At 52.9% G+C, this 24,980-nt stretch overlaps 2 protein-coding genes across 3 annotated transcripts; both read left to right on the top strand.

Moving 5' to 3' along the window:
- Window positions 1-160: 160 nt before the first annotated feature.
- Window positions 161-11,292, top strand: MYCBPAP (MYCBP associated protein). The gene is made up of 18 exons (XM_066200365.1): window positions 161-221; window positions 905-1,035; window positions 1,935-2,082; window positions 2,184-2,287; window positions 2,776-2,950; window positions 3,244-3,359; window positions 4,039-4,189; window positions 4,359-4,474; window positions 5,162-5,262; window positions 5,891-6,002; window positions 6,345-6,534; window positions 7,048-7,235; window positions 7,787-7,933; window positions 8,110-8,391; window positions 9,175-9,296; window positions 10,038-10,153; window positions 10,610-10,731; window positions 10,922-11,292. The coding sequence occupies exons 1-18, from the start codon at window positions 176-178 to the stop codon at window positions 11,186-11,188; spliced, it is 2,634 nt and encodes an 877-aa protein (XP_066056462.1). The 5' UTR covers window positions 161-175; the 3' UTR covers window positions 11,189-11,292.
- A 4,091-nt stretch (window positions 11,293-15,383) lies between these two features.
- EPN3 (epsin 3) lies at window positions 15,384-24,776 on the top strand. Of its 2 annotated transcripts, XM_066200366.1 has the most exons (10): window positions 15,384-15,657; window positions 18,204-18,859; window positions 19,218-19,336; window positions 20,922-21,005; window positions 21,285-21,389; window positions 21,480-21,564; window positions 21,813-22,124; window positions 22,979-23,080; window positions 23,460-23,681; window positions 23,817-24,776. In XM_066200366.1, exons 2-10 carry the CDS (start codon window positions 18,289-18,291, stop codon window positions 24,134-24,136), a joined length of 1,920 nt encoding a protein of 639 aa, XP_066056463.1. In that variant the 5' UTR covers window positions 15,384-15,657; window positions 18,204-18,288; the 3' UTR covers window positions 24,137-24,776. The 2 variants fall into 2 exon arrangements, with proteins under 2 accessions (XP_066056463.1, XP_066056464.1); XM_066200367.1 differs by lacking the exon at window positions 20,922-21,005.
- Window positions 24,777-24,980: the final 204 nt, after the last annotated feature.

The following is a 24,980-nucleotide window of genomic DNA, read 5'->3' as shown; positions in this document are numbered from 1 at the left end:
TGCGTGCCGGCACGCTGCGCATGCGCCTGGCGCGCCCCGCCCGGGGGAGCGGTACCGCGGAGCCCCGGCAGGGGGCGGTGTCCCGCGGTGCCCGGAGGCCGCTGGCTGCCCGCGCGCTCTATCGCGACCTGTCGCGACGTGCGGCGGGGCCGGGCGCGGTGCCGGGGACCGGGACATGGCGTCGCGGCGGGGCAGTCGGTCTCGGAGCCGGACTCCCCCTGGTACGGACCGGAGCAGAGCGCGGCTGGGCAGCGGGCGGTCGGGCCTGAGGCCTCGGCGGGGCCGCGGTTGAAGCGGCCGGAACCAGCCCCATCCCCAGCCACTGACCTCCTGTCATTTTATTGTCATTTTTTTAAAAAAGGAGCAGGTTCCAGGGGGAGGGGCGTGCAGGTTAAGGGAGGACAGCCCCTGGTGCGATCCCCTGAGCTTGGCCTGGCCCGCAGGTGCCGGCGGAGCTGCCCCGCAGCCGGCTCTGCCCGGGTTCGGTATTCAGAGCGATTCTGCCACTGAACAGCTTCTGAAACCCAGTGCTTTGTTAGCCGGGTGGTGCTGGGTGAGCGCAGGGAACCTGTCTGCTTGCACTTGCAGCTGGAGCTGGAAACTTCTCAACAGTGTGTTGTTCCACCTGCAGGGATCTGTATTTATTTGCATTAATCTTACCCGTTGTCTCTCATCTAGAATAAAGTGTGAGACAGTTCACTCCCACTTGACCGACTTTGATCTTTGCAGCTTCTCAGAGGCTCTTGATTTTTTTCAATTGCAAGAGATGCTGAGTTTAATTGTTCTGTGCCACCTTAAAGAGAAATAATCCCAAAACATAGTTTAGCTGGAAATCATTAACTACCCTGAGAGGAATATGGTACTTCCTTGGGAGACTGAAGAAGTCTCTTCAACTGTTTTTTAGGCAGGAAGGAAAAGACTTTTGGACAACCCTGTTCAAAAATTGCAGAAAAGCCAGAGTCTGAGCCTGTTCCATACGTTCTGCGAGGAGAGGACATCCAGGCACTTGAAATTAAGGTGGAGGACCTGCAGAAAGTATGTATTTTTATTGCTGGAAACAGCTGTCTTAACTGACACTCTCCTTTTGTGTGTTTAACAGAGGGTGCTGCCCATTTACTTAAGCCAACACTCACTGCTGCAGCTGAGTTCTCATGCTATTGTCAGGCTCTTCATCATGATAAAATGCCAGCTCATCACATTCAGTTGCTAAAAGTAAAGGATTATAAGTCCCTATACCGTCCTTCCAAATGGAAGGATAAGTCATCTGTCTCTTCAAAATTACATCTTCAACTTTCTGATCTAATAAGACCTGTAAGTTGTTTAGTAGCTCTCATGGCTTTCCTTCTGAAACTCAGGTCACAGTGTGCGAGTGGAAGCATTTGAGTGACATAGCAGCAGAAATCTCTTAGGAAAGTGATTTAAAACTCCTTTTTTGCCCCAGTTATAAACCAAGATCTGGCAGAGTAAGACAGTAACTGAGTTGGTATCTGCACAGCTGTGTAAGGTGTCTTGTAGGGGAAGAATCATAGACGATTCGGCTTAGGAAGGACCTTAAAACTCATCTATTTCCACCCCCCTGCCATGGGCAGGGACACCTTCCACTGTTCCAGGTTATTCGAATCCCCATCCAGCCTGGCCTTGGACACTTCTTGGGATGGGGCAGCCACAGCTTTTCTGGGCACCCTGTGCTGGGGCCTCACCACCCTCACAGGGAAGAATTTTTCCTAATATGTAATCTAAACCTACTCTTCTACTTTGAATCCATTCCTTCCTTGTCCTGTTGTTAAAAGTCTATGTGAAAAGTCCCTATCCAGGACTCTCCAGGACCCTTACAGGAACTGTACTGGTATGACTACTGTGCATATCCTAAAAGGATCAGATGGAATAAAGGTGAGTCAGTGTGTACCTAACTGCACTGTGTTTATTTCCTGAAGCTTCATGCTCCACGCCTTCCCCATTATGCTGGGACAATTCCAGTTCAGAAGCATTACCTTGTCCAAAAATACCGACCCAAGGAGGTGACACATCTCGTAGCACATCTTGTTCCCACCAAGGCAACCAGAGGACCACTGACTTTTCCTGGTAGGGTTCAACTTCACATCTTACCTCTGGGGTTTGTTCTTGCTAAGCCAAACTTTAGTGACCTGGATCTGGGGTTGGGTATTTTTATGTGTATGATGTAGGACCAAGGCAGTTTGAGGATGGCTGTGAAGAGATCCTCCCTCATCACATTTTGGGAAGTCTCCAGGAGTTAAAGATGGAAGCCTTGGCCAGAAGAAACACTCAGGTTGGTTTGCAGAGTTAGGAAATTGCTGCTGTGTGCCACTTGTCCAGAGGTAGAGTGTGGTGCCTACAGTACCTTTCAATTCTTCCCAGCACCTATCAGGAGCAGGGCAGGCCTGAGGTGTGGTTTTCCCAGCCTTGTCACACTCTGGGGGAGGGCTTGCCTTTGGAGAAACTGCACCAGCAGGTTTTGGAGTCCTGTGTGCAGGACCAGGTCATGGAGGGAACAATTACACAGGCTTCCTCTTCCCTCTGTGCCCTGCTGATGGTGTCAGAGAAGAGTTGGTGTTGCAGCAATGCCATTGCTGGAGTCTAGTCACTCAGATAAATACTTCCATTGTATCTGAGTATGTCCCTACTGCCCTGGTTTCCTTCCTCTCAGATTGCTAATGTAACAGTGCTGTCAATCTGAAGAATTCTTCTCTCCTCCCTTCTCCCATTCCTGTTTTGGTGTGCATGGAGTGGTTCATTTAATGTTTCATTTCTCATCAGCTAGCAGATGCTATTAAGGTTCCTTATCCAGATGTTGCTGCAGCAGCTGTAAAAGAGGAACACGGAAGAGAGAAGAAAGAAAAGGCACATCAGGCCCAACTAAGAGAGCACAAAGCTTTCCAGAACTGGAGGCATCATATGGCAATGAGGAAAAAGCAGGAGAAACACCTAGGAGGTGAGAAAAGCTAAGGAGGTCTCATTCTGTGAAATTCTGTGTGCAGGTGGAGAAGTTTGATGCCCCCACACCGAGCTGCAGTGGTCATTGCCCACCAGGGTTAATCCTATTGCCATTGCAATCTAATTCCATGTTCTCAGAGCTCCCACACTGCCCATGCTGGTGGCTCTGGCTGGGGAGAGGACAGTGGATTTGGCAGGGAACAGTGTAAGTGGGTTACAGGTGAACAATAACAGTGGCAAAGGGCGTGTCCAGAAGTGCAGCACCAATGATGTGATGTTTTTTATTTATAGAAATTCTTCACAAGCCAGAGAATGAATTGCTGATGAACATGTCGGACGATTACAGGCAAATCCAGGAGGAACGTGACCTCATTGACCGGAGTCTCCCTGCCCTGTTTCCTGGAAAGGTGAGAGCCCCACTTCCTGTGTGTCCTGATTGTGCTGCTCTTGCGAAACAGCACAGACACTGTTCTAAGTAAGTCTCTGAAGTGCTGTCAGGAGATGTTTATCAAAGCCACTCTGACTCCTTTAGCTTGGTGTCTGAGCAGAGCTTTCAGGGACATGAAAAATAAAAACCTGAATTGTGCTATCCATACCAGTCAGGGTAAAGTGGTCGTGAGCAAGTGGCATTTCTTGATTCTCACCAAAGACTGTTGTGCCCTGGGAAGTGGCATGGGAACTTGTCACAATTGCTGTTCCAGGGGCAGAAAAATCTGATAGCTTCAGGCTTGGATTTTAGGGATTGCCATGAAGAAAAGGGCATGGGTAAGGCAGGAGGGTTACGGGAGTACCATCTTGAAATCCTTTTTTCACATTTATAGCACTGTCAAAGAATTTGCATTCGTGTGAAGCTTTATTTTAATATCTTTCAACTTTCACGTGCACTAAGATAGAAGAAAGTTCTTTTTGTCTTTGTCAGCAGCCTCATAGAGATTTTGGCTTGCTCTGCAGAAAGGGATAATTCATAGACTTTTAAAATGCTCATATAGTCAGAGTTAGACCTCTTCTTTTTTGCTACAAGGGCCTGTGAAAATAGGAGGTAGCTGCACAACTCTGTGTCAGTGGGAGCCTTGATTCCCACCCTAGGGTTACCGAGTGGGAAGCGAGTTCTGGAGCCTTCCGGAGCAAATTGGGGATGAACTCACCGGGCTGACTCTGACCCTGACCCGCACAGAATGTGGGCACCCAGAGCCACTCACTCACGTGGGGAAACCCCGAACTGTCCAGAGGGAAACAGGTAAGGGAACGCTGCAGAGAGGTGATTCCAAAGAAATGGAGCTCAAGTGTGGAAGGAGAAGTTCCTTCCCTGTTGAGCCTCCCCTTTGTAACACAACAAGGCAGAGAATGAAATTTGATTAGGCATGTGGGTGTGTAGAGAGTGAGCTCTTCTATGGGTATTTCCACAGGTCTGAAGCCTCCAAAGAAGATTCCTTGCCACCTAAACTGGGATAAGAGTCTTTTCCTGAAACATCGACGGCAGGAGCTAAAATCTCTCCTAGAGGAACTGGGCTTTCATAAGCCGGTAAGACCAGAGGAACAAGCATTATTTGTGTCTCCTGTCAGGTGCTGTAGAGTAACAAAATTGCCAACAGTTGGATCTGAAAAAAGCATTAGGAAACTAAAACTCGGTCCCACAGTGGCTTTCTTGGAAGTTGCCACATTTCCGAAGGGCCCCACCTATGAAAGAGTTGTCTGACCTCCTGAAGTGTTCCATGGAGTGGTCTGGGAGCCTCAGAATAGGACCCCAAACCAGCAGCATGCAGCTGCCAGGACCTAGGTGAAGAAAAACCTGCCTAGTACTGGTGCAGGACTTCAATTTAGTGCCGTGGGGCAGAGGGAAGAAATCTTTACCCATGTGGAAGACACACTGAAATAATCTTCTGAACGCAGGTGGCCCCTCCTCCTACAAACAGAACAAACCTCCCGTTTCTGTATTTGAAACCCGTCTGAGGGTGAGAAACATGTGAAGGACACTTTCTTTGTGCATCATTGCTAGTGGGGAATGCAGTCATCTGGGATTCTTGGGAATCTCGGAATTGGTTCTTTCCCGTGTCCCTTGAGTATTCTTCGGATGCCTCTAAAAACCATTGTAGGAGCAAGATATCACAACTTCACTTGACTTGACTGAGTTGATGCATTTTTCTGGTGTTTTAATGTCCTTTCTGTGTAAAAGAGCAACTGTGAGTTGGTAATTTCTGTGTATGTCCAGGATCTGGAAGGACTGGAGGTGATAGGGAAAGGGCAGCCTTTCACATCTGTCTCAGCTGAGGCTTTTCGACACACCGCCATTTCTGAAGAGATTGAGACCTTGTAAGTTTTACTTTGTGGTAAAAGAAAGAATTTTGGGTGTGTACCTTTGTCTGTGAGGATATCCTTAGCTGGTCTTATCCAGAATGGAAACAAGTCTCCACTGGGACACAATAAAAGGCATATTCTTATATTATAATCACCAGATTTAGGAGCCTTTGTGCCTTGGGGCCTTGTGTCTAAGGAGCAAGAATCAGAGAAAAATTTTGTTGAGGCTTTTCCTCCAGTCTTCACTCTTTGTGGCTTCAGAGCTTACATCAGGCAGGGTGGGATTCTACTCTCAATTACCTCCATTTGATTGTCTTTTTCTAGCCTTCCATCATTAATTTCCTGGTTTTCTCTATCCTGTCCATCTGTAACAGTCACAACCTGAGGGTCTCTTGTCTTTTTTCACTCATGTACTTCAGGCAGGTGTCATCCTTTGATATTCTAGCTGTCCCGTTCTCTTTGACAGTGACATGTAGCTAGATGGGTTCACCACATCTGCAGGGCTCTGTCCCTAAAGAGATTATTGTGTGAGAAAACATTAAATGGGATTATTTATTACAGGGTCTTGTAAATCACCCCTGGTTCTCCCCTTTCTGGAAGTGAATTTCACTCCATGAAAATGCTGGCTTTTTGTTTTCTTTAGCAGTGACCCCTTAGGTGACTCCTTCGTTGTGGTTCCAGAAGCTGAAAAGGTTCCATCTTTAGTTTTCTGTGGCCAGCCTGCTCGTTGGATCAAGGGCATCACTGCTTGCAGGGTAATTGTGAGATTTTAATTGTTTAGTCAAGCTAAGCCTATTTGAGTTCCCAAGTCACAGTTGTACAATAAGTGTCACTCCAGGGCCACAGAATGGGGGACTTATTTTGAACATGTAATAGAGTATCCCTGTGTTTGCTCCAGAGAGATGCAGGAACAGAAGGGCTCTAGTTGTGATGTGAGGTTCAGATCCCCAGGCTTTCTCTGTATAATGGCCACTTCTTTGGACCTGCTTTACAAGTTCTCCTACCAAGGCTCAACCCCTTATTTGAGCTGTGACTTCATGCAGGATAAATCTTGCCAGATAGAGTAGAAATTGTTATCTTTTTCCTCTTCATTGTAGAAGGAGATTGGCATTGCTGCCCGGCTCACCTTTGAGACTCTGGCTAGTGAGAAGGCTGAAAGCTTCCTGACAGTGACCAACGATGGCAGAGCTGCCATTTGGTACAACTGGATGAGACTTCCCCAGCAGATCCCCTCCAGAGAAACCAGGGGGACGAGGATGCCCTGTTTTTACTTTGATACCAGACCAGGTATGAAACTTGCTGGTCTCCAAGACCTTTGTGCCTCAAGCAGAGAGCAGGAATTTGGGAGTTACCTGGGATGTGGAGTCTGACTAATGGCAGAGCACTGCTGGATGATTTCTCCTGAGGAAGCCACCCTGGGTGTCAGAGCTGACTCACCCCAAAAGAGCTGTGCAAGGCAGATCTCCCTCTTGGAACTTAAAGGAAAGGAGGTTGCTTCTGCTGACTGTAAATGGGTGAAATATTGAGAAGTGAATCATTATCTGATGGCAAATGGGGCATATTCTTCTGGAAAGGAAACTGAGCTTGCTGTAGAAGGAGAATGCAATGGGAATAACACCAGTTCGGGAACATAGGGAGTAAATCTGGAAGGAGAAAAATAGCTGGATGAAGTGTGATAAACAGCTGAACTATGGGGAAAGAGTCTCCTAGAGAGATAAGGACACTTGTGGTGGTGTTGGAAAAGGGTCAGGCTAACCAGGTGGCTTCTTGCAGACCAATGCATTTTCTCTCTTATTTCAGGTGTAATTTTACCTGGAGAAACTCGGAGGTTTTCCTTTATTTTTAAGTCAGAAAGAGCAGGCATTTTCAGTGAGCCCTGGGAATTTAGGACACATCCTCGGTTATTAGGAGGAGCTCTGCTTCAGGTGACCCTTTGGGGAATTGCTGTGTATGAGGATAAATTGGCTGACTTCAGAGAGAAATTGGAGGTAACCAAGCATGTAGCTGGGTAACTGAGCTTTGAACTTTATATGCAAATAGAGGATAAGGGTGGAAGTGGACAACATGGTATTTTTATTGTTGTGGAATTACCGCTGAGAGTGAGATTTACAGAATGCATATACTTGAGCAGGTTTGCTAAATGACATGAGGAACTCTGCAGTCTCTTGTAATGTTGTTACTAAAGACATGACTGTGTCTCCTAAAGTATTCACACTGGTCCTTTAAAGAACGAAATTCCTGTTGGTAATTAATTTCATTAGTTACTTAGTGGGAAGGGGATTGACTGCTGTACACTATGATAGCAGTTAAGGTATAAATTGAAAATTACACTATGCTTTGAAAAGTATGGTTTCAGGGGAGGATTTGTAGAGTTTATTTGAAAAGCTGTTGGAAGTATTGTTCTGCTCAGCAGGTTTTGCAGTTGTTCGTGTCCTTGTAACTCTGTGTAATGAATAGTGTGGTTACAGGTGGGACAGAACTTGTGTGTTTGCATGTGGAATGGGGACTCACACATGTTGTTCTTGTTGTGGTGCCTTAGAGTGAGCTGGCTGCTCGAGAAGGTGCTGCTATAGTGAAAGAGAGCCTGAATGAACTTCTTTACCAAATTCGGACACCTGTGCGTACCCCATCCCCTGTGGATTCCTGTGTCACAGAGGAAGAGCTGTTCCACAGGAAAAATCCCGAGGTGATGTTTGCTATGGGATGGACTGCACAACTGAAATAACTGGGGAGGGCAGACCCATGGGGCTGCTGCATCCCTGGTATTCTGGAGCTGGCAGAGTCTGCCATGGAGGCTTTAAGAGTTGGGTTTGAAGAGGGAAGGTGCAGCCTTCATGTTTACCTTTTCCCCCATTATCACAGTTGCATTATCAGCATCAAGTGGTAAAGCAGCTGCATAAACTATGGAGACAGCACCTGACTGTGCCTTCAGTCTTGGAGGAGGAAGTGCCCTTGGACCAGAGGAGCACTGCGGAGGACATGGAGTACCAGGAGAGCACCTCAGAACCTCCCTCTGTCCAGGGCAGCACCACTGAGCTCCCACGTGGGAAGTATACATTAGAGGAGTCTCCAAGGGAAAAGAGCATTGAGGAGGAAGAAGCAGGTTCTTCAGGATGGAACCTTTCCCTTCAGGACTTTAAACAGGTGGTCACCTCTGTTCCCACATGCTGATGGTGTGTTAATTCCCCTACAAGCAGCCCAGCCTGCCCCAGTGTGAGCCCACCTAAAGGGCTGCTGCCAGTATGCTGGGAGTTTGAGATACTATGTGTGTTGGCTCTGCTGACCCCACCCTCAGGGCTCTTGGAAAGAGATTCCCAAGAGACTTTGTGGGCTGTTGTGTGAAGAAGAAAAGAGAACCACACAATATAATAGATATTTTAAGCTCTTTCCCTGTTAACTTTCTGTCATCCCAGGACTGAATGTGGGGGGCAGGCTGGGCTTACAGCCTCCTGTGGCTCCCCCAAGGGCTTTTCTCCTTGGACAGTCCTTCCTATTAATCAGAGAACTAAAGGGGCACTCATGACAGGCCGTGGATAAAGTACAGACCTCCCTAGATTAAAGCAAGAGTGCTTTGGATTTGGTCAGTGGTTTTTCTGTTGTGCTCTCTTGGAAGTCTCTCTGTTATTTTTATAACTAAGCTTTACTAGGGAGCCTCCTAGCTTGATGGAATCCTTGTTTCCCAGCACACCTGAAGTTGCAAAGGGACTTAATGTCAGTCTGGTGGGAGAATCTGGGATTGTTCCACAGGTCTTGGGTACCTTGGCCATATCCTAGCTGTGTAGGAAGCCCCATTTGGGTTAAGTGCCCAGTGCAGCCTGTTTTCAGGCTGGTGTCCAGGAAGAGAGCTATGGGCTGCTCCTCTGAGCTCGGGGACTGGGAGTAAAGACTTAGAAGTGCTCCACAGCCGCTGTGTATTTTCTCTCACAGGCTATAATGTCAATCCCTGGGGAGGAGCAGCAGGAAGAAGCACTGACCCAGCTCAATAAGGCGGCTCTGGAGCTGTGTGTTGAACAGAGGCCAACTCAGTCAGACCTTCTGTATCCACTCTGGTGGGTTACCTTTGCAAGGAAAAGCTTGTGAAAACATGGTGTGATCAACAGCCTCAGCAAGCTCTGTTGCAAGTGTTGTGATTCAGAGTGCACATAAGTATACGAGGTCTAGAAGTCATCTTTACACTCTGGTTTTTTTATAGCCTAATTGTAGCAGCTGTCTAGGACCCAAATGCCTTTTTTTTTTTTTTTTTTTTTCTGGAGATAAGTTTAGAACATTAAATGCATGTAATTTTGGAGAGTGTACAAGATTATTTCTGGCAAGATTATTCCAGTCTGTATTTATGAAACCTTTGGGTATTTTCTGTATCCTTTTACTCAGATAACTGTCTCCTCCCTCATACAGTCTCTCTGTTCCTTGCTCAGGCTTTCAGACTGTAAACATATTAACAGCTGTGAGTTGCTTCTAAATTAGAAGGATGCAGGTTCTTCTTGGGAAACACAGAGCAGGTTGATTTACCAACGTGTGTCATGTTGAAGAGCAGACCTAGTTTCACAGTAATATTTATGGGTTCCTGGGAGCCTGTTGATTTGCAAACCACTGAGACCTCGGAGGGATCTAACATGAGGAAAGCAATTCAGCATCCCCCTGCACAGATATTTAGACAGTGGGTGCTGTTTTGTTGGTTTAGTTGCACAGGGCAGCTGTTAGCTGTAAGGTGCCTTTCACTTCTGAGCACAGGGTCCAACAAGGTGGCAGTTGCTGCACTGTCTCCCTTCTGATCCCGATAATTTTCTCAGCCTCCAGCTGTGGCGTGGAGCAATTGATGACCTGGTGAGTCACTCTCTGAGGCTGAGATCCCTGCTTGGTTTGATTAAGGAGGACACTCATGTAGAAGCTGTTCCAGAGGAAACAGGTAAATGGTGGTTTTAGCACAGCAACTGCTCTCTGTGGGCTGTTGGAAATATGAAAAACATGATGAATTTGAACTGAAATGTCAATTTCAACGTGTCTCCCCTGAGGAAAAAGCATCAGGAAAAAAACTGGCAGATTGTGTGACAGCCACAATACTAATTGGGATCTGCGGTTTGGCAAAAAAACACCCCCACAAAAAAAGCCTTTTAATTCAGCTAGGTCCAGCCATGGTTTTCACACAGAGTGACCCAGCAAACACTGCCTTAGTCAGACCTCTTCATTCCATATTTAAACAAATAACTCTTCAAGGTATTGTTTTTCAGTGCAATACCTCTCAGATTAATAAAAATAAGAAATTATACTGCAATAGTCACACATTCCCGCTGTGCTAGTGGAGTGGGATGGACTTTTTGGATGTGTGGATGTTTTTGGTTAATTAAAATCCTTTCTTTTGTAGGGGAAGTAAAGCAAGAAGGAGCAAAAAAAGGAGGAAAGGAAGACAAACTAGCTACTAAGAAAGAAGAGAAGAAGGATAAAGAAGGAAAAAAGAGTAGAGGGACATCAGGGAAGGAGAAAGTGGTAGGTGTTGTGATGCTTGGTGAACCCTGAGTGCTGGGGACAGTGTGATCCATCCTGAGGTTGTGTATCCTGAGTTTGAGCTGATTTCCATCCCAGTGAAAGAGGTGCTGCTGCTGGGAGGTGCATCTTGAAGCAGTATGAGCAGTGTCCTGACCTATGTCCCTCTTTTCCTTGGTCTGTCTCTGGTTAGGATCATTCTGGCAGCAGAAAGCTGAAAGCAAAAGATGAGAAGCAAGTGTCTTCCATTTCAGTGCAGGACGTGAAAGGAGAAGCAGAGTCTGTCAAAGGAGGAGATGAGAAGCAGAAGGTGAAAGAGGAAGAAGCTGCGACTACAGATAGGGCAGAACCTGCTCAGGAGCAGGTGGACTCTGTTTCACTTAAAACATACCGGGAAAAGCTCTACATTGAAGTGAGTCTGCTGAAAGCTTGTATCATTGTCTTGGTTTTGTTCTTGTAAGGCACACTGAGGCTCAGGGGGAGAGGCAAGCATTTTGTTAAACTCAGAAAACTGGCAGACATAAGTCCCTTGTGCTGCAGCAAGGTAAGTGTGAAATCCAAATTAATTTGTTTCAGCCTGGAATCTGTTAGCAGAAATGCAGCCATCACACAGCCACATGCGGGACTTCTATCTGGGATGTCTTTAGCATTGCTTGCAGACTCTGGAGGGATCAGCTGAATTAATTGTACCTCAGATAATGTTAAACACACTTCATAGCCAGGGAAGTTATTACTAGAGCTCTGTTAGCAGCAGGCTGCCACTTCTGTGTGGCTGTGTGTGTGCCCATATGAAAATGTACCTCAGAAACCACCTCTGTCAGTCTCAGCCTCAGGATTTCTTCATGTGTTTTCACTGCAACTGTCTTCTCTGAATTTCTGCAGGTTTACAGGCTGCTGGATTCAATGGTGAGTGAAATGGTATCTTTATTTGAGGATCTAAAACAGTAACATGCTCTGAAGTGGGAGTGAAGCCCTTTGTATGTAGAAATAGACTTGCTTTAAAAAAATAAATAACCATATTTACACAAATGGAGTGGTGATTCTTCTTTCTGAAGTGATTCAGTGATTACAAATACTGGGCTGCCTCTTTTCTGACACACTGTGATGTGAGACTATTGGTAGATCATCTGTTACTGCTACAGATGATGCCTGCCAAGAAGAGACAAGGCAAGAAGTATCACCACCTCAGAAAATGTTAAGACTGGAAAATACTGGTATTTCTGCTAAAGGAGAATTTAAAAGTGCCAGTTAACATGAGGAATGCTCTTTGTGTCTTGATTGTGCTTGGCTAGCAGGTGAGTGAGGAGGGTGTTCTTGTACTTACGAATACTGGTACCAGGAAAGTAGACAAATCCATCCTGGTTTTCATCATATTTTTGGCGGCTTGTCCAGTCTCCCCTTGGGACTTGCTAACAGGAGGCTTCTCTGAGGCATTCTGGATCCCAGTAAAAACACTGTCCCAATGGGCGTGCCACCCTGACTGCTTTTGCACTCAGAGATTTCCTTCTTGTGCTGATCTTGCCATCCCTTTCCATTGAGCTCCAGGTACCCATGCCCCATTCTGAGCCAGATGTTAACATGCTTCCTTCCAAGACTGATCACTCTTAAATGAGTGAAATTTGTGCTATAAAAGTTGTGGGCCATGGTAAGGCCTCGTGTTAGAGCCACCCCTCCTGTCTGTCCATCTGCCTATGTGTCTGGGCTCATCACCATTTTCCATCTGTGTGCATCACTGCTGGAATGGGGCTTTTTGTGGAGGCATCCCAGGCCTGAGTGTGGCACACTGGACTTTACTTGGAGCAGCTTCTGAGGCAGAGTGAACTCTGTGTGGGGTCTGTCTTGGCCTGGTGTCAGTAAGTGCCACCCTCCTGCTAAAGCAGCTGGACAGCATTCCCTAGAAAGGCTTTGGCCCTGCAGAGCGATGCTGTCAGTGGAGATCATTACTTGGGGATGGTCACCCCACTGGAGCTCTGAGGCAGCAGATGCCTATCCATGCTGTGTCACTCAGCCATGAGTTCAGTGGCTGCAGGTGTGTCCCTTAGGCACGTGTCCCTGGGCTGGCACACTGCTTGGAGCTGCACATGTAGTGTGAAACGACTGCTCCTTCTGCTGAATTTGTGTCATCGGCTTTCTTATTTTAACTCTTGTGCTGTCCCTGGGGAGAGGATCTGTTCCTCCCCTTGGCTCCCAGCAGTACCATGGCAAAACACAGCTTGTTTTTTTCACTGGCCAGGTGAGGCTCCTCATCTTTTGAGATGTTTTCTCTTTGTGGGGTGTGGGGAAGCATTTTGGCTTCTGTAGCAGCAGGAGCCTCCTCTGGCTTAGCGGGCACAGACCCACAGAGGGAATGTCTCTGCTCAGCATTCCTGGAGTGAGAATTTCTGCAACATTTTGAGAATTAGGAGGAAAAAGGCCTGAAGTTGGGGTGTGTCTCACAGGCTCTGACAATAGCTCCTGCCTTCCTGGAGATGATTATCAGCCTGTGAATCTGCCCAACTCAAACTGCTCAAGCCATCTGTTTCTAGGAGAGAGGGAGTCTGCACGTTCTAGAGGCAACGTGATTGTCTGAGAGGCAGGAATTACCTTAAAGGATGGCAAAGCCAATCCATGTCTCCATGGATCCATGTCTTCAGTCCAGCCTATTGAAGCTAGGCTCCATGTGTTCATCTGCCCACAGGAAAATCTGTTAATACAACACCAGTAGATGAAAGTTTTACATCAGTCATGTACAATGGAAGAATGTCCTGTGCTGGCATCTTCCCTTCCGAGGGAGGAGTCTGATGGCAGAGGGCAGGTGGGTGGCCTATGAGTTCTGCAAAGGGGAACAAAACTAATAGCCTATAGTCTAATAGTGAATAGTCTTAATTTCTTGTCATAATTTTTTTGTCATAAATATTGCCAGTGCTTCTTCCAGCCTTGGCCAAGAGTGTCCTCAGGGGACAAGGTACAAGCAGCATGCAGGAAGGGATGTGCTGGGCCAACAAATGTGATACTCTGCTGTCTGGCTGCTGCAGCTTTTTGTGAGCCAGCTGCTTTTTTTTCTTTTTTTCTTTTCCCTTTTGCATTGATTTGTGGAAGTAACAGGACAAGAACTGCAGTGGAATTAGAGCTGGCTTCCACAGAGCAGCTTTAGAAACATATACCTCTTATTTACAGGACCAGTGTAAGATGTGGGCTCTGTCCTTAGCACAGAGCCCCTCAGGGCTGTCAGCTCTGCAGTCCGCAGGACCCTGTAAGGCTGAGTCCTTGCAGCCAGGCAAGGAAATTATTCCTTCTCCTCTCCCAAACGTGGGCATTATTTGTATTAGTGTTAATAATTTGTGCTGTGTTTGCTAAATAACCAAGGTGATCGACCTTCCTGGCCTTGGGAGTTGCATTCCAAACCCCACCCCCCATGTGAGTGGGGCGTGAAGACACCATCGCCACCAGAGAGGATGGGAAGAGGGGGAATTGCAGGAAAACGGTGCAAGCAGAAGGTGACAGAGCATTTGCAGAGTTTTCTCAATGGCAGAGGGGGTCTGGGTGAGCAGTCAGGCTCTGCTGAGGGCAAGCAGTTCTTTCCTGGGTCCTATACCTTAAATGTGCGGTTTTGGGCCCCCCAGCAAAGAAACCCCACATTTGTACAGCTCCAAAAACACCTCCCGGGTTTGTTTTTTGGTTTTTTTTTTTTCCCCAAGGAGAGGTTCACTTTGCTTATAAAAAAATTACTGCCTGAAGAAAGGCAAGTTGTCTGCCTCAGCATCTGACAAAGTGAAGCAGGAGCATTGGGAATGGAGGAAGAAGAAAGCTTAGAGCTTGGGCTGCCATGAAGAGTGCCTGCCACTTCCCAGGCTGGGATGTTTTCCGGGCTGACATGCAGAGGGTTTGGATGCTGGATATGTTCTTTTCCCACACTGCGGCTGGGAGTGGGACTAGATGCTTATTCAGTCTGCACGGCCAGAGCCTGTTGGGGATGTCAGGCTGCTGAGATCTGCAAAGCCCCCAGAGGCACATGGCCTCCACCGATACCCAAGGCAGGACCCTGGGGCAAGATGGATCTCCGCTCTGCACTTCGTGTGGCTGGCGGGAGCAGGACAGGAAGGCATGGCCCCCCTCCCACCCCAGAATGTCTCAGCGCCCCTGAGGTGCTTTCCATCATGAAAAATGTCAGTGATATTAAAAAGATTATATGTATCCATAATAGTTGAAGGGCTGTCAGCGATTAAAATGGAAAGCAGAGGCCGGGAGAGAGGGGGTGGCATTGAAATGATCGAGAGACATGACTTATTTTGTCATGTCATCTGATGCCTCCCTCTCTCCCCCCAGCCAGGCTCCGGGAGCTGTTCAGAGCAGGGGAAGAACCCTCTCCAAATTTAGATCCTAGGAAAAAAAAAAAAAAAAAAATTAAAAGAACCCAAATTGCGAGCGTGGCCTTGGGTAGCAGTGAGGGAGCAGAGTGGTGGGGAGGTCGACATGCCTCGGAGCTTCTTCCGCGCCCGAGGACGTGGATTTCTGTCTAAAAATAATGGGGTGGAGGAGGGAGGGGAAAAAAAAAAAAAAAAGAAAGAAAGAAAGAAAAAAAAAAAAAGGAATACAGGCGCGCAGGCAGCAGCGAGCAGCGCCTGGCTGGCTGCCAGAGAAGGGGCAGTGACTGAGCATTTACAGCATCCCCGCCTCCCGCATGCGGCGGGGCAGGGGCTCGGCGCCGCATCCCCCGCGGCCGGTACCGCACCGCGCTGCGCCGCACCGCACCGGGGGGGCCTGAGCGCCTCTGCCGGTGCCTGGGCAGGCCCGAAGGGGTTAAGCCGGGACCTGCCGCCGGGACCTGCCGCCGGGACCTGCCCAGCCAGCCCGGCAACTCGGCGGCGCGCAGCAGGAGCGGGCGGCTGCGGCCGCCTCCAGCCCGCGGTCACCGGCGGCGGCGGCGGCACCGGCGACAGCACCGCGCAGGTAACCGGGGCTGCGCGCCCCTGGCACCGGGCTGCGGTGGGGAGGAGGGGGAGGAGGAGGAAGAAGGTTCTGGACGCTGGAGCATCGAGGGCTGCCGGGGGATGGCGGGCCCCGGCGGGCAGCTCGGTGCCGTGACGCCTCCCGGGCCGGGCTCGGGCTCCCGCGGCGGCTGCGGGAGCCGGCGGCGGGGCGGAGAGCGCTGCGGGGGCCGGTCCCTGCTGCTCCCGCCATGGCAGTCACTGCTTCTCTCAGCCCTGCACCTGATTAAGGATGGAGCTATAATCCCCTCCCGGTCCCCCTCCCCTCGCCGGACTCTTTCGGGCCCCCCTGCAGCCCCCCCCATCCCTCCCGCTCCCCCTCCAGGCCGTTCCTTCTCGCCCCCCCCCGCCCCCTCGTCGCCCCCGCAGCCCCCCGCGCCGGCCCGCAGGCGATGGGGACCTGGCCCCGCAGCCGTGTCCTTCTCCCACCTGGCCACCTCTTGGTCAAGGTCACTGCAGTAATTCCATATGAGCTGCTGGGTGCTGCCGCCTTATCTCCCACACGGCTTCTGTTTCACTCCCTTTATATTCCAGGGAGGGGGGGGGATGATAATTGTGTTTGATAAACCCACAGCTCTTAACCCCACCGGCAGTTCCAGCCCTGATTACATTCCTCTCATCCCTACCCGAGCCCATGCTTCCCATCTCTTTCCATTCAGACTTCCCAGGCCATCTCATGGCGGGCAAAGTCCAGCTGGGGTCAGGTTTCTGGCCAGGATGAGCAATGCCGGGAGCCAGTCACTGGACCTGGGGTTTGTCCAGCTAGGAAACCTATTGGAGGCAGAAGGAACCATCCTGCCTCCTCCTCGGAATGCCAGTGTGTTTGCTGGTGCTTTCCAGGCTGGTGGCACCTTTAGAAAACGTGCCTTTATCTCCACCTGTGTGTTGGTGGAAAGCAGAGCATGGAGGCAAGTCCTGGAGGACTTTGCTGTGTTGCTGCCCTCGTCCCGGAGGTGTTTCGGTGCCAGGCAGGCTGTGGCCTGGCCGTCGGCACCACGGGCTCTCCTGGTGGGATCCAAAGGCCGTGCTGACGGGCTGCATTGCGAAAGGGAATCGGTGCAGGGAAGCGTCTCGGGAGAAACTTCATCCGCCCGCGAGCGTGGCAGCGCCAGGCTCCTCTCTGACTCACGGGAGATGTTGCTGGCAGAGCTGTGGGGCACCTGGCTGCTGGCCCACAGGAGCAGGAGGTGCTGGACTGGTCGCACGGGTTGTGTGGGAGCGTGGTGGGCGCCGTGCATGGCTTGTGGGCACATCAGCACAGCCCTGGCCCGGCTCTGGTGGGATGGAGTGGTATCCTGAGCTGGAGAGGGCTGGATGTGGTGCAGCAGCTGCAGTCCAGGGAGGTACCGGCACCTGAGGTGGGTAATGGGATGGACACTGAGAACCACTGTCTGCAGACTGCCGTGTGGGGGAGATACTCCTGCTCACACGTGTTATCTTGGATGGAGGAAAAATTGCCAGTGAGTTTTGTCAAAGCTCCGGGAGCAGCTCAGCTCCCCAGTCCTGTGGTGCAGCCCTGCCCAGGACAAGGCAGCTCCAGGCAGCCTCTGCCTCTCCCTCAGTTTGGCCCTCTGACAAAACGAAGGTGAACAGTGTCTTCTCACCATGCAGGGAGAAGGTGAGGATTTAGGACCAGCATGGAGCAGGGTACAGGCTTGTGATGGGCTCATGTAAAGACAGGTCCAGACTGCCCCACATCATTTCATCTGTGTCAGTGCAGCGCATCCCAAGGACAGGCATTGCCCGTGGGGAGGTACCAGGGCAGCTCCCAGCCATGCCAACCCCTGCAGCCCCTGCCTCTAGACCCAGAGGAGGCTCAGACAGCTCGGGGTTTTGGTGAGAGAGGCATTGCATTATCCATCCTGGCTGACCTGGCACTGGCTGTTAGCACCCTGAATTTGCCAGCCTCTCGCGGGAGCAAAATTACCGAATTTGCTGGGAAAACCTGCCTGAGCAGCTGCCAGCACTAGTGAGTCGCGATAGGCTCTGACTCATGATGAGGTTTTGGGTTTGCACGATGCAGCCTTGACAGCACTGAGAGCCTTGGGCTGACAACTGGGACAAGCAGGGCTGCGTGCAGCTGCAGGTAGTGCATCTGGGGGTACAGGGGAACTCCTGGCTGCACAAGGGCTGGGAGAGTCTGAAATCAGCTTTGCCAGGACAGCGGAGCTGAGGCAGACAGGATCTGGAGGAGGGAGCTGCCATTTTCAGATGGTTACTTTTAGAAGCAGAATGCAGGGTAGAATCTCCAAATGTTGCTGAATCCAGAGTGAAAACTTGTGGTGGCTCTGCAATGCTGGTATCACTTGCAATGAGATTTCTTTTCCCCTTGAGCATCCTGTGTGTCCGAGTCGGTGAGCCGTGGCAGCCTGGCAGGGTGCACCTGATGCACCTGTGATGGTCACATCCACCTTGAGAAGTGTCCCTGGTGCCGCCCGAGGGCTCTGGGGATGTGTCTTGGTGGTTGGGGTGATGCTGAGATCTCAGTGTCACTGTTCCCTGCTGCAGGTGCTGGTGAGGCTGTGGCCGTGCTCACCCATCCCTTCTCCACCATTCCCACCTGCCACCAGCAGGTCTCCAGCGCGACACAGCCATGACGACCTCAGCGCTGCGCCGGCAGGTGAAGAACATTGTGCACAACTACTCAGAGGCAGAGATCAAGGTGCGGGAGGCCACCTCCAATGATCCCTGGGGACCTCCCAGCTCCCTGATGTCGGAGATCGCCGACCTCACCTTCAACACAGTGGCTTTTGCCGAGGTCATGGGCATGATCTGGCGGCGGCTGAATGACAGCGGCAAGAACTGGCGTCACGTCTACAAAGCCCTCACCCTCCTGGACTACCTCATCAAAACCGGCTCCGAGAAGGTGACCCACCAGTGCCGGGAGAACCTCTACACCATCCAGACGCTGAAGGACTTCCAGTACGTGGACCGTGATGGCAAGGACCAGGGCATCAACATCCGGGAGAAGGTGAAGCAGGTGATGGCGCTGCTGAAGGACGAGGAGCGGCTGAAGCAGGAACGGGCGCATGCGCTGCAGACCAAGGAGCGCATGGCCCTGGAGGGCATGGGCAGTGGCAGCCACCAGGTCACCTACGGCCGCCGGGCGTCACCCTATGGGGAAGATTACAGCCGGGCACGGGGCTCCCCCTCCTCATTCAACTGTGAGTGTTACTGGTGGCTCACTCGGGGTCACGCGGGGGAGGCAGGTGTTTGCATTTGGTTTGCACCTGCTTGGTGCCCGTCATTCTCCTGCATCTTTTGAGATGGTGGTGGTGAAGCCCATCCTGCACCACAGGGCAGAGATTTGGCTGGGCCAGTGGTGGGCCCCAGCAGCAGTGACAGCTGGTGGTGCCTCCAGCCTTAAACTCATGGCTTGTTCGAGGCAGGGAGCTCTAATGTGTGGCTACATCTCCTGGGGAGGCCGGGCATTGGGACAGAGGCCTGGAAACTGCTGATGTGCTCCCCAAAATACCTCAGTCCTGATGCCACTCCTTCCCTTTTTCCTGTTTTATCTCCCAGCATCATCCTCATCTCCACGGTTTGCCTCTGACCTGGAGCAGGCACGGCCCCAGACAACAGGAGAGGAGGAACTGCAGCTGCAACTGGCACTGGCCATGAGTCGGGAGGAGGCAGAGAAGGTAGAGTGGCCCTGCCTGTCCTGGGGTGTGAGACATCTCCCTGTACCTTGCCTTATCTGTGAACACAGTGGGCCAGTTCCCTGGGAAGAGGCAGGATTTTTGGGGGCTGCCTGAGGCTGGTGCATATTCCTGCAACTGCACCAGGCTGCTCGCATTTTGTCTGGCATCCAAAATCGCCAGCAGGCAGATGGAGGCATGGGCTACCCCTGCTCCCTGTTCTCAGAGAGGACAGCACCAGGCTGGGATCTGTCCAGCCTCCCAAACCCCAGGGTGAACTTGGGGGTGTCTTCTGGATTTACCCCAACCCCCACCCCCCAACCTGGCTGCCCTCTTCTGCTGAGGACTTTTGGTCTAAGCTCCTCCATTTCTCTTGCCGACCCACAGAGGTTTTAGGAGGCAAAGCCTTGCCCAGTGGTTTGTGGGATGCAGGGCCAGTAGCATCCCGGGGGCTGGGGACTCACTGCATGCAGGTGCTCCCTCCCACTTGTTTGGTCCTTTCAAACTGGGCTCAAGGAGCACCTCCTGGGAAACAGCCCCAGGAGAAATCAAGCAAGTGAACTGTTGTGCCCAGTGTGAAGCCACCTCAGGCTGTCCCCTCTCCTACCTGCTGGCCCCTTTTCCACCAAGGATGGATCATTTGCTCACTGGCAACCAGCTGGCATGCACATGCCTGTGGGTACAGCCAGTACACAAAGTCAGAGGGACATGGGAACCAAGGAGCTGCGTGGCTGGACCAGTGGGCATCTCCCGGAGCTGGCACCCAGCACCATGAGCTCAGTCCTGCCGGATGTGCTCTGGACATGGTGCTTGTTGCTGCCAGTCTTTTCTGCCTGATGGAGGCTCTTTTGGAGGCAGAGCAGGGTGTATATCCCTATTTTTGTCCTGGAATGGGAGTATTTATAGCCTTTTCACACTGCTCCAATGAGCACTGTAGAAACACTCTCAGGAAAGTGTTGCCTGTTTGTTGAAGTCCATCTGGGCTGCACATGCATGTGCACACGTGTACGGGTGTTCACACACACACCCCCCCACCAGGGTACCCATTCCCAGCCCCTGTGAGTCCCCACACTGCTGGAAAAGCGTCATGGGGCAGTGATCAGGGTTACCATGGTGATACAGGGACAGCCTCTCCCCAAAGTCTACTCAGGTCTAGGTGTGGGGCTGGCAGGAATCCCAAACTGAGACTGGTCAGTGTCACAAACCCTCTTCCCCAGCAGGATGCCAGGGCAAGGGGATGCGTAACTCATCTCCTCTCCTTCACTGACTGCATCAGAGTCCCCAGAAACCTCCCAGGGGAGATGCTGACTGCCTAATTTAGGGTCATCCCAGCCTTAATCCAGGAGCTGGTGATGGGATCGGGGAAGGAGCTGGGCGGGGGCTGCAGGGAACCTGAGCAGGAGCTGGCTAGAGAGCACAGGGACACTGGGCTGGGGGTCTGCAGCAAGGCCAACTCTGGATGGGCACAGATGCTGAGCAGGCAGGCAAGGGGCCGCAGGAATGGTGGTAGCAAGGAGAAGGACAACCTCCAAGCAGTCCTGCGGGCTGAGGGCAAGATGAAATGTCACCGAATTTCCTCTGTTGCCAGAAGCCACTTCCTCCACTTTCCAGTACAGACGAAGAAAGGCAATTGCAGCTCGCGCTCGCGCTGAGCAAAGAGGAGCACGAGAAGGTACCTGTGTCCTGCAGTCCTGGCGCTCTGCTCTCCTTGCACTTGGTCTTCTCTCTGTGGCACCGGAGCCTGAAACGTCACTTTGCTCTGGTGCCCGCTTCGCTTTCACTGCTCCAGGCTGTCTGCTGAGTGCTCTCCTGGGGGGCTTGGCCCTGGAGGAGCTGTCTGCTCAGATGCTGGGACTTTCTGGGTGGCAGCTCCTGTGCTGGGTGTGTCTCCTGGAGAAGATGCTGGCTGCAGGGTTGCTGAGCTCACAGGCCCCATCCCTTGTCCCCACAGGAAGTGAGGACTTGGCAAGGGGAGAACTCCCTGCAGCAGAGACCCGTGGAGGAGACTGCCCCAGGCAGGGATGAAGAGCAAGAGGATAAGATGAAGAAAAGCCAGGTACAGCACTGGAGGCTGGGTGCCCACACAGGGGTGATCCTCCAGGTCTGCCAGGCTCCTCTCACCTCTTTATTCCCTTTCTGTCTGCAGTCCTCTATTATGGAGCTGGCAGATATATTCGGGCCGGCGCCAGCCCCTTCCAGCCACACGTCTGCTGACCCATGGGATATGCCAGGTGAGGACAACTTGCAGGCTGCCAAAATTTGGGACAGTGGCACAAAGTTGTCCCTTGCCTCTGTTCCTCCCCAGTCCCCAGGAGCTCAACGATGAGGACCTCTGCCTTCTTCTCCCTCTGCTGCCTACTCCATTATACTCCCAGGTGGTACTGCTGGAAGCCATGGTCCTCTGGCCACATGCCCACCACTCAGCATTCCTCTGTACTCTGCATTGTTCCCCTCTCCCACAGTTTCCCTTTTTTTCCAGATATGAAACCCAAAGTGGAGTTGGTGGGCTCTGCCTGGACCGGTGCAGCGGATCCCTGGGTGCCAGTCCCAGACCCTGGTGGGGAACCCCTCTCCCAGGCGAGCACCTCATCCCAGCAAACCTCTGCTGGGCCCTGGGACTTTCCCCCCAGCACCACTGCAGCCTCTGACCCCTGGGGGAAGGCACCCATGTCTTCTGGCTTCCCTCCTGCAGACCCCTGGGGAACAGCATCCCCCCCAGCCCCCCAGGGCTCCGGTTCTACACCAGCTCCTGACCCTTGGGCTGCTGTGCCCGAGCAGCCTCCGACCCCTGGTAAGAGGCTCAATGGACCTTTTGGCTTTGCTGAGGATTGAGGACAGCCTTGACCATCACTACCCTCCTGCAAGTGGGCATCTCTGGGTTCTCCCTGCTTCCTCCTTCAACCAACTCCCCACCCTCCTGACCCTCAGCAGGACCTCTGTTCACCCCTCAGCATCCTGAAGACTTCAAGGAACTTTTAGGCTTTGTATAGAATAGGCTACTTTAATTTACATGGCAGTTAATAGAGCCATCCCATGGGAGTGGGTGGCAGCCCCACACCTCTCCAGCAGTGAGGTGATGCTATGTCCCATTAGTGATAGCTATTTGCAAAACCCAAATGATGCCTGTACACCCTGCCAGGACCAGACAGGACTGTTGCTGGTTGCAGCTGCCACGTTGCAGATGGGGAAACAGTGTAGGAGCAGCCTGTGTTTCAACACTCAGTGCACTCCCAGTTCCTCCTTGGTGTTTCCTCTAGCCCTGTGCAGGTCCTGCATGTGTTGCCCCCAGTTTTGGTCCCTGGTGATGGTTGCAAAACCTGGTCTAGGGGCCAGTGCTGGTTGCTAAAGCATTCCTGCAGACCTGTCCCCTCCACCTGTCCCTGCTGGGGCTGGGAAAGGGACCTGCTTGGTGTGGGGTGATGGCTGCAAGCAGTAGGGGTGTCTTGGTCTGCAATGATCCCATGATCTAGCTCATCTAAGCCTTCCCCAGTGCACATTCCTGCCCCCCAACCCCATGTCCCGCACTGTACCCCCTCTTCTCTGTCTCCTTGCAGGCAGCCACCCCTGCCTCTCTCCTGCCTTTCCATCTCCTGCCTCCCACCTCCCTGCTTGCTCCCCTCCTTGAGTGTCCCCTCTTCCCCCCAGCTCCAGGGGGGAACGCTTTTGATCCGTTTGCAAAGCCGCCTGAGCCGCCGGAGCAGGAGCCCTCGCAGCCGCCCTCCTCGGCCAAGTCCAGCAGCCCTGTGGGTAAGAGCTGGGAGTGGGCAGGTGGGGACGGTCACCTGTCCCTGCCTGTGGCAGGGAGGCAGTTCTAGGGCTGGCCAGGGTGTGTGTAGCTGCTTGCTGGCATGGCAAAAACTTGTTTCCACGGGCACGTGCTGTGGCCTCAGCCTGCCCCACAGCTGCGGGAGCAGCCCAAGTCTCTTCATGTACCCATGTCTGCTGTCTCCCATGGGGGCTTGGGGGATACTTGGGCAGGCCATACTGCAGGCTCAGCCCCACTGTGTCATGCTGTGACCTGGGGTGAGATGTGTTAGCCACCCTGTGCGGTGACAAGGGAGGATGCTGTCACCCTTGGTGTCTCCCAGCTGGCTCACGTGTCTCATCTCTCCTCCTTCCATCCCAGAGCCTGACCCCTTTGGCGACCTGTTCCCCAGCACCAGGCAGGATGGGGCAAAGAGCTTTGACCTTGCCAACCTGGCTGACTCCCTGCCTGAATCTGGCAAGGAGCGGAAGGACTGTAAAACCCCTGAGGCCTTCCTTGGCCCCGCCGCCTCCTCCCTGGTCAACCTGGACTCCCTGGTCGCACCTACTCCGGCCTCCAAGACTCGCAACCCCTTTCTCTCGGGTACGTGCTTGTGGGGCTGCTGACCCGGGGCTTCCCTGGGCTGGGCAGGTGGTGGGCGAGGGAGAAGGAGGAAGAGGAGGAGAAGGGCTGGGGGTGGCCTGGCTGTCCTGACATGTTCCCCCTTCTCCTTGCCAGGTCTGAGCACGCCGTCCCCCACTAACCCCTTCAGCCTCTCCGAGCAGCCTAAGCCGACGCTGAACCAGATGCGGACCAGCTCGCCAGTGCCCGGCCTGCCCGCCGGCCACCCCGCCAACTCCATGACCTACAGCGCATCCCTGCCACTGCCCCTCAGCAGCGTCCCCGCTGCCACCGCTGCCCTCCCCGCCTCCGCCAGTGCCTTTCCGCAGGCTGGCACCTTCCCTGAAATCCCCAGCACCTTGCCACAGCCTTTACTGCCGCTGAGCGGCCCCCCGGCCCCACCGTCTGCGCCCGGGGGGCTCAATCCCTTCCTCTGAACCCTCTGGACATGTGGACTTTCACCCCCTCCCCAGCTGTTACAATCCCCCCCGATCTTTCCTGCCACCAAGACTTGGGGGTTTGCTAAGCTGCACGGGAGGGTGCCCTCACCCAGCCCCCTCCCCGTGCCCACCATGGGGGGCAGCCAGCATGAGCCCCCGCGCTTGAAGGGCAACAGGGGACCCCTTCCCCTGCGAGGGCCTGTGTGGGGGGCCGCGGTGGGGCTGGCTGGGGGGCAGCCAGCATGAGCGCCGGTGCTTGCCGGGCAGGAGGGAATCCCCTTCCCCTGTGAGGGGCCATGGCGGAGGCCTTACAAAGGGCTGTGCTTGGGGGGAGCTCTGCTCAGCGGGCCGGGCGGGTGCATGGGCTCCGGTTGCTGGATGGACCCCCGACGTGGGGGGGCTTCGCCCCCAGAACCGCGAGGATCTAGGGCAGCGCGGGGCCGGGGGTGGAAGCCGCGGGTCCTCTCACCCCGCGGGGTTCGCACTCCCTTGGCTGCTCCCCCTCTCCCCCGTCCCGCCGCCACCGCCCCCCGCCCGCTGCTGGGCGCCGCTCCGGGGGCGGGGGGCGGCGGTGCTTGGGAGCTGCGGCGGCGGCTGCGGGTGCCCATGCGACAATAAACTGCGCTGAGCGACCCGGTGTAGTGGCCTGTGCGACAATTAACTGCGCTGAGCGACCCGGTGTAGTGGCGTGTGCGACAATTAACTGCGCTGAGCGACGCCGGGGCGGGGCGGGGGGCGGGCCGGTAACGGGGCGGGACCGGCACCGGGAGGGGCGAGGTCTCGGTGGAGGCGGGGCTGCGCCTCAGGGGCGGGGCCGGCGCCGCAGCGGAGCCGGTGATTG

This window comes from Chamaea fasciata, unplaced genomic scaffold (assembly GCF_029207755.1).
Source record: "Chamaea fasciata isolate MVZ Bird 193981 ecotype frontalis unplaced genomic scaffold, bChaFas1.0.hap1 SCAF_19, whole genome shotgun sequence".
NCBI classification, from domain to species: domain Eukaryota; kingdom Metazoa; phylum Chordata; class Aves; order Passeriformes; family Sylviidae; genus Chamaea; species Chamaea fasciata.
This window is presented reverse-complemented; position numbering and strand designations above follow the sequence as displayed.